The sequence below is a fragment of the Chenopodium quinoa genome, unplaced genomic scaffold (assembly GCF_001683475.1).
Source record: "Chenopodium quinoa cultivar QQ74 unplaced genomic scaffold, ASM168347v1, whole genome shotgun sequence".
Classification (NCBI taxonomy): domain Eukaryota; kingdom Viridiplantae; phylum Streptophyta; class Magnoliopsida; order Caryophyllales; family Amaranthaceae; genus Chenopodium; species Chenopodium quinoa.
This window is the reverse complement of record NW_018742964.1, coordinates 8,562-16,117: the sequence shown is the minus strand read 5'-3', so window position 1 is coordinate 16,117 and position 7,556 is coordinate 8,562. Positions and strand designations below refer to the sequence as shown.

The 7,556-nt window shown below is 37.9% G+C and overlaps 1 protein-coding gene across 1 annotated transcript; it reads left to right on the top strand.

Moving 5' to 3' along the window:
* Positions 1–859: 859 nt before the first annotated feature.
* Positions 860–6,768, top strand: LOC110728890. The gene is made up of 3 exons (XM_021908558.1): positions 860–1,060; positions 1,601–2,696; positions 6,458–6,768. Exon 2 carries the CDS (start codon positions 1,605–1,607, stop codon positions 2,691–2,693), a length of 1,089 nt encoding a protein of 362 aa, XP_021764250.1. The 5' UTR covers positions 860–1,060; positions 1,601–1,604; the 3' UTR covers positions 2,694–2,696; positions 6,458–6,768.
* The last annotated feature ends 788 nt before the right edge of the window (positions 6,769–7,556 follow it).

Here is a 7,556-nt window from a genome sequence, read left to right as displayed (position 1 = left end):
AAGCTTAATTATCAAACAATGTTCCATATACACGCGTGACAAAACTATTTACGAAACTAAGCCAAAGGGTAAACGCCATCTAGGGTAGCGTTTACCCCTGACAATTTTTTGTAAAAAAAAACATTTCAGTTAGTTGTAAAACGCTATCCTGGATGGCGTTTTACCCCTAACTGAAATGTAAAAAATAAAATAAAATTCAAAGGGTAAAACGTAGAGGTGATCAAACTTGGCCCGGCCTGACGTGGCCCAATTTTGGGCAGAAATTTTCGGCCCGAAAATTTATTTTTTTGGGCGGGTTTGGGAATGCGTTTTATGCATATTTCAGTTGATTTTTTTTGGCCCGGCCCGACCATTTTGGGCGGGTTTGGGCACAAAAATTTTGGCCCGAAGCTTGGCCCGAGAAATGGGCATAATTTTTTTAGCTTTGGCCCGGCCCGGCCAATGATCACCTCTAGTAAAACGCCAACGTGGAGGACGTTTTTGTCTTCTGCATAAAAATTCAACCACGCTGGAGTTTTTGCATAGGAGTAAAACGCCAACGACGTTGGAGTTTTTACATCGGGTAAAATCTGCTATGTTCTTCAGTCAGAGGTGAAACGCCATCCAGGGTAGACTTTACCCCTAACTGAAATGTTTTTAAAAAAAAATTTGTGAAAGGGTAAAACGCTATCCTGAATGGCGTTTTACCCTCAAGCTCAGTTTGATAAATAGTTTTGCCACTCGTTTAATATGGAGTATAGTTTCTTAACGAAGCTTCCTTTGGTAATTTTTCCCGTTTTCGAACGCGGGCCATGATCAAATCTGGTGACTTGGTGAGTAACACAAACCTGATTGTTTTTTTTTTTTTTTTTTTTTTTTTTTTTCTTTTCATTTTATGTTATCCCAATTTACAAAACAACTCTCACCCTCTCACCTCAAACCCCAAACCCTTTATTCGCTCCTCGCGGCGCTGCCTCCCAGGCTCCACGGCGGCCGGCGTTGGTTGGCTCGGCTCGGCGTCTCCAAATCGCTACACACTCCTCGCTCTCTGTCCTACTCGCCTCTCATTCTATCAATCTTTGTATGTGTAAATGTCTAATTACAAAATTACATTTCAGTTATTTAAATTAATTTGTTGTTAATAGCAGTTTATTTATCTTTTTAGCTTGTTCATCTTGTTAATTAATTTACAGTTTTGTTGTTTAATTGTTATTTTAATAGTTTATTTGAATTGTAGTTGTGTTGAATACTTGAGTTGTGGATTACTTGATTTATAATTGCAATTTGACATGTTGTTTGTTAATTTATATGCTTGCTGACTGATGTATTCCGGAAGGACCTTGATGGTCTTATTTGATGTTGTCTGTTCTACCTTAGTTGTTTCCCCTGGAGCTTTTATCTGTATTTTGTTAGTAGTTTCTTTTGGAGTTTTGTTTGGTACTCAGGCAGCCATGTGCTTTCTGTATGTATTTCAGAAATAGTGCGCATATCTTGAGATATACACCCGGGTGTTTAATCGAATTTTCTACGGGTAAATCCTAGTTATTTATTGGAGGAAAACAATCTCTATCCATGGTATTAGAAGTTCCTAGTTTGTTTGATTAGCCGCTTTTGTGTGTAGGGATATGGGGATAGGGAGAGAGCAGAGTAGCACATCCGAAGCCGAAAGAGAGGAAAAAAGAATTGTGATGCTGGCACTGAGCGATGAATGCTTGCCTTCGGAAAGACTACAAGGTGGTACTCAATTATATCACACTCGTGCAGAATTTCACTCTGTGGATCTGAAGCACAATATATTAACTCGTTCTTGCTTTCCTTCAATTATCATGGCTAAGTTCTTCTCATCTGCCATGGTGTCATCTTTGAATAAATTTATCTACTTAGTGGGAGTGGGAGGAGCGCGATTATCTGTCGTCCAATCATCTAATGAGTCTTCCTCTTCCAACCACACATTCTACTCCGGCGGTTCATGTCTTGACATGTCTGATGAGGCTCCAGTGTGGTGTCCAGCTCCTGTCTTCGTTGAGGATCACACTTCTCCCAACTATGTTAGCTTTCTTGGCAATATTTACAACTTTGGATCTGTTTGCCTTGCGCCCCAGGTTCTTGAATGTGGTGCCCTTGGCCACTGTAAGTCAATTCGCTCTCTCCCTATCCCTCAAAGCCTTGCTGGTTGTAGTGTGTCTGTTCCTGTACTTCCCGACCCTTCCAACAAACGCATTCTTATGCGCCTCTATGGTGGTCCCCTTTCGTCGCCTTCCCTCTATGCTTTCACTCCCGATCCTGATGCTGATGCTGATGCTATTGGGACATGGGAATGTCTCACCTCTGATCTCCATCTTTGGGCTCATGCTGCTGCTGTTGTTAATGGGGTCATATATTTTCACTGCCATAAAGTTCCATCTCTTCTTTGTGCTTTTCATATAACCAAGAAAATATGGTTGAAAGTCTGGTGGGATTCGTGCTTTAAGGACAGTGTTAATATGAATGTCGAAACAATTAAATTCGATGCAATGCTTCATTTGGGCCACAATATTTTGTGCTTTGCTTGTTGGACACCAATATATTCCCGGACTGCTGTTTTTACCCTCGAAGTCATATTTTACAAGTTCCAAGTGTTGGTCACCGGTGAAACTGTAACCGTCAAGGTCTGTGACTCCTACTCATATGAACTTCCGGGAAGTACCAATGTGTTTCATTTCCTCCCCATTTAGCAGGTACTCTTCTCCATCTTACCATCTCTTATTCTTGCTATTATTCTGTTACTTACTATCAAGGTATTTTACTGCCTCTTTTAATGTGGATTCGATTTATAATGCTAAATTTGTTCATCAACTTAGTTGAAAGAGGCATTGTTGGATAAATTTTCATTCCCAAAAATTTGCACTAGTGATTAATTTCCGAGTCTTGTTTCTTTTTGTTATTTGATAGCTCTACGAAGGAGTAGAGTTTTCATATTAATTATGAAGTTCTTGATGGTGTTCGGCTGTTTTCTAATGTGCTATTGTGTTCAAATCTCACATACATCGTGCCTCGTAGTCTAGAACCTGTGGTTGTTTGATGCTCTTTGATGATTGGAGTGATTGTATTTCGACGGTACTTTAAAGGAAAACATAATGCAGAATTTATTAGACAAGTGTGAAAGATGTGAGCCTGAAAAGAACACATGATGAAACAAAGTTTGAGTCTTTTTATAAAAAAATTCAAGATCACCAAAGATACGGCAAGCCTTAAACCAAAATATAATAATCATTTAGAATCTTCTCATAGATGTGCCAAGAAGCAATAGGAAATTTGTTGGAATGAATTGAAGTATAAACTTGGGTGTCAGGTGTAGGCCACTGGATGCTCCTGCATGATCAGCAAAACTCATGCAGATTGACCACTTCAAAAAGGCGCTCTTGCTTGTGGAGTGAAATTCAGCTGAATGAAAAACTGATATGTGATCTTAGTTTTAAACGCGGGTGCCTAGGCGTGACACTGGGCTCAAGGTGCACTAGGGTGCCAAGAAAAACACCTCTGGAGGCTGAGGCACATACCCCTTCGAGAGGCGCAAAGGCGCAGGCTTTTTGGGCTTTTTTTTTTGTTTATTTTTCATTTTTAATCCTTTTGAGCCTAACCCACTAGAGGCGCACACCCCTCTTGCGCCTAGGTGCGCCTCTTGCATGTGATTAAGCTGAATTCTTTTAATTTCATATTCTCTCCATAGAGGAAGAGGTAGTTAATCTCTCTGCAAAGGTAGTTAATGGATTCTGTAAGGTAAAAAAAAAAAGGATATAGCCTTTTGAGTTTTAATGCATTGATGATTAGTTAAATTGCACTTTAGGGCCTTGTCACTTCTGTTAACTAGAGGTTTGAAATATTCCCACTTAATACTATGAGTCCATGACCCATGAGGTACAATGGTTGAAATTCCATCTAATTTGATAATTTTATAGGTGCAAGTGTGTAACAAAGTGTGAGAATCAACTGTGAACATAATATTGGATTTTCATATAAATTTGTAAGAATTGCATTATTATGACGGTCTAAACCGCCTGTGATCTGGTTGAAATTTTCACTATATCCTTGTGTTGACCAAAGCGAATCACCAAAGTTCATGAATACCAAATTGGAAATAAACCAAACACCAGGACACTAAATGGGAAATGCCAAAATATTCATTTTCATGAATCAATTTGTTGAATACAGTGCTCTAGCTTTCCTCGTATAGATATGTTCTTGAATATGTAAAACACATTTTTTCCCCCTTTCTCTATAAGTTTTTAGCTTGTGATTACTTCCTATGTAGGGTAAAACCTTATAATATAGTAAGTGCTTATATTATGTTGATTCCTGGGATGTTAAATGTTAGATGAACATTTAATAAGCAGTGTGTCATGGTACTCATGCTTTCCAGTTACCTAAGTTAGGAAGATGATAAAGTAGGTTTGCATCTACATGGACACCATATTTCTGAAATGCTTTTGTCTCTTTCTTATTTACTAGGAGGTTGTTTGCTTGCAACCTATTTCCCCAACAAACACAATCTCCTAGGAAATAGATTGTGTTTGTTGGCAAAAACATTGGAAATGAGAATTCCAAGGAATTGGAAATTCCTACAAAGGGGGAGTGATTGGGTGACCCTAAGTGTTAAAGCATTAATTTTATATAACCCTCTTCCAATTTATTACACATATAATGCTATTTTATTATATTATACTCCGTATCTAATAGGGTTGGCAACCCTAAGGGTTGCTAAATCATTTTTCTGTAGGAAATCATTAACCGACTCCCCCCTTGGTAAATGCAAATTCCTGTGTCAATTACAAATACCCATGCTCAACCAAACACACATACTTATTTCCTAGGAAATGGAAGAATGGAATCTATTTCCAATTGGAATCAACTTCCCATGGCAACCAAACGACACCTAGATTTCAATAAGCTTGCCGCTGCCATGTTTTCCTCTGTCAACATTGTATACCCGTCTGAATATTAGATTTTAGTTTTGGATTTCTAAAATGTGTATATAGCTCTCAAGTAACTTTTGTAATTTGGGTACTGAATATAATATGTTCTAGGGACTGTAAAAGTACTACTCCCTCTGTTCCACCTTAAGGTTTAGGGTCCTTAAGGATCCACAATAAGGCAGAAGTGATTAACTTAATAATTGCAGCCTATACAGACGATAGCCACCATGCCCGCCTCAGCAGCTGCCACAACCACCCACCTAGGTCAACCACTACCAAACGAGGATGATTTGTTGGAGAAAACATGAGGCTGGAGCAGAGAGCATGGGATAGGGAACAAATGGAGTGTAGTTGGGGAGAGAAACGTGAGATCTTGTGATATGAGAGTGAAAGTTAGGATTAGTAAATAGACAACAGGTTAGTTTGTTAATATACTGTCAACACATGATAAAACTTGTCTTAAGGGGTAACTATGACTTCACATCCACGGGTGATGTCTAAATGTCCAGAATTCTGGTTTTTTTTCTTCTTTTATTTCATAGTTAAAAATTTGTGAAAAAGGTGTATTGTATACACCGTGCCTTAGATGAGAACTTCAGGTTGGTGTCATTCATCTTCATCGAATGCTATATCCATTGAATATTGAGAACTTTTAGCTGTCGATAAATGGACACAAATCCTTGTACCGAGGAGGTATTTTTCCATGCAATTTGTTTTTATGTAGTATTTTCTTTGGAATGTCAATAACCACTAAACCCCAAATTATTTTGGGACTAAGGCTTTGTTGTTGTTGGTTGTGAATAACCATTAAAATAATTATCACCAAAATGCTATGCTGTGTTATTTGTGCATAGCACTGATAGCAGCTGTAAAATGGTATGCTGAGCTATTTACAATCTCAAGCCCTATGTTATTTGTTACACCTCAAACCCTATTGTTTCTCAATTTTTACCTTAAGGTGCTAGGTGTTTGGAATACATTCTGAGCTCTGCTGCTTGTAGGCTTTGCCATGTTGCTTGGCTCATGTTGAAATTTGTTTGACGATTTTGTGGTTATATGTTTAGTTGAGTACTTAAGTCAGAGTTGAGATGCATTCGTGCATAGCCGTGTAATGGTAAAACTTGGTGGTTGTTTCATGCTTAAGTCTTGTAGATCTCGTCATTTTGTTTTTTGGGTGCCAAATAGTATTTAATGAAAGCCATTTTGTGATGCTTCACAGATAGGATAGGACAACTCGTGTTTATCATCACTTTTCTTAAGTTATTTACTTGTGCTACATGCCTACACGTTGGATGCTTCTGCTGCGCCTAGAAACTTGTTTAGGATAGTTGTGTTGTATTTAAGGCTTAGCTTCTTCAGACAATGGCAGTTGAAGTTATGAATTATGAGTCCTATTGTCAAATATATAATATCAAGAAGAGCTGCTCGAATCATACTTGTATATTCTTTTTTGGTCTTTTATCACAGAGACATGATATTGAGGCAATTAATGACACGGTTTCCTCAATTATTTTTACTTTTCACAGGGTAGCTACTGCTGAGGAAGAGTATGGCAATAGTGTTGGTCCCGAGGATGATTACTTGCTCCTATTGCTTGCACATCGTCAGCCAATTTCGGATTCCGGATGTTTTGCCTTTTAGTATTGTGATGACTGTTTTGTAGTGTCGTATTTGGTTTACCAGTTTGTGGAAATGCTTTAATTAGCTCTTTTCTGTGAACTGAATACAAGGATGCTTGTTTCTGATTAAAAACCCTGATTCCAATGAACAACAATTTTCTAGTTTATTCAAAATAACATGTCCTTTGGTTACTTGGGTTTCCCAATTTGCTATTTCATCTAACAACCCCTCATTAATCCAAAGATGTATCAATCTTATTCTTCTCAGTTTCTCATGTTTTTTATATAATATGCAGCGTAACTAAACTCTAATATTCGGAAAACATTACGTTCCATGTTAACTTGATCATGAGCACAGGTCAGCTCTATTAAAGCATATCTCCGCTCTTAAAACACCAACCACTTCAGTCAAACTGCAAGCCATTGTAGCAATTGCAAGTGGCAAGCTATACAAGATCAAAGGTGCGGTGCATATCTTTGATGGGGGTAAATATTGTAGTCATTGTAAAATAGTCGTAGAAATATAATCATCCTGCGATATATATAGCGGTGATTTTGGTTTTAGCATGGTGGTCGAGTATGTGGCAAACCACCACATTCTTCAGCAACTGATCTTGCTGATTCTTCGGTCAGACTGCAAGCCATTCTCTTATTATTTGGTCTGCAAGCTCTGTAGAAGTAGTGATACACATTTTCCTTTTTCTTATATTAATTATGTTGCGAACAACTAATATTTTAGGTATCAGTCTGTGTGGTTCAATACTCTGCTTCATAGTTCAGACTTAAGTTTCTCATGCATATATCACATGAGGAGGGCTTGTGGTGGTGATGGTGATGTTTTTAGCTACAATGGACATTGACATTATGCAACATATTACATTAGAAATTGTAGTGCGTTTTAAATAAATGACAATGGTAAAATAAACAATATTACAATTCGATACAATTATCATTGGGTCCGGTTAGATTTTCTTCTAGTTGAAGTAGGTAAATTTTTGACATATTT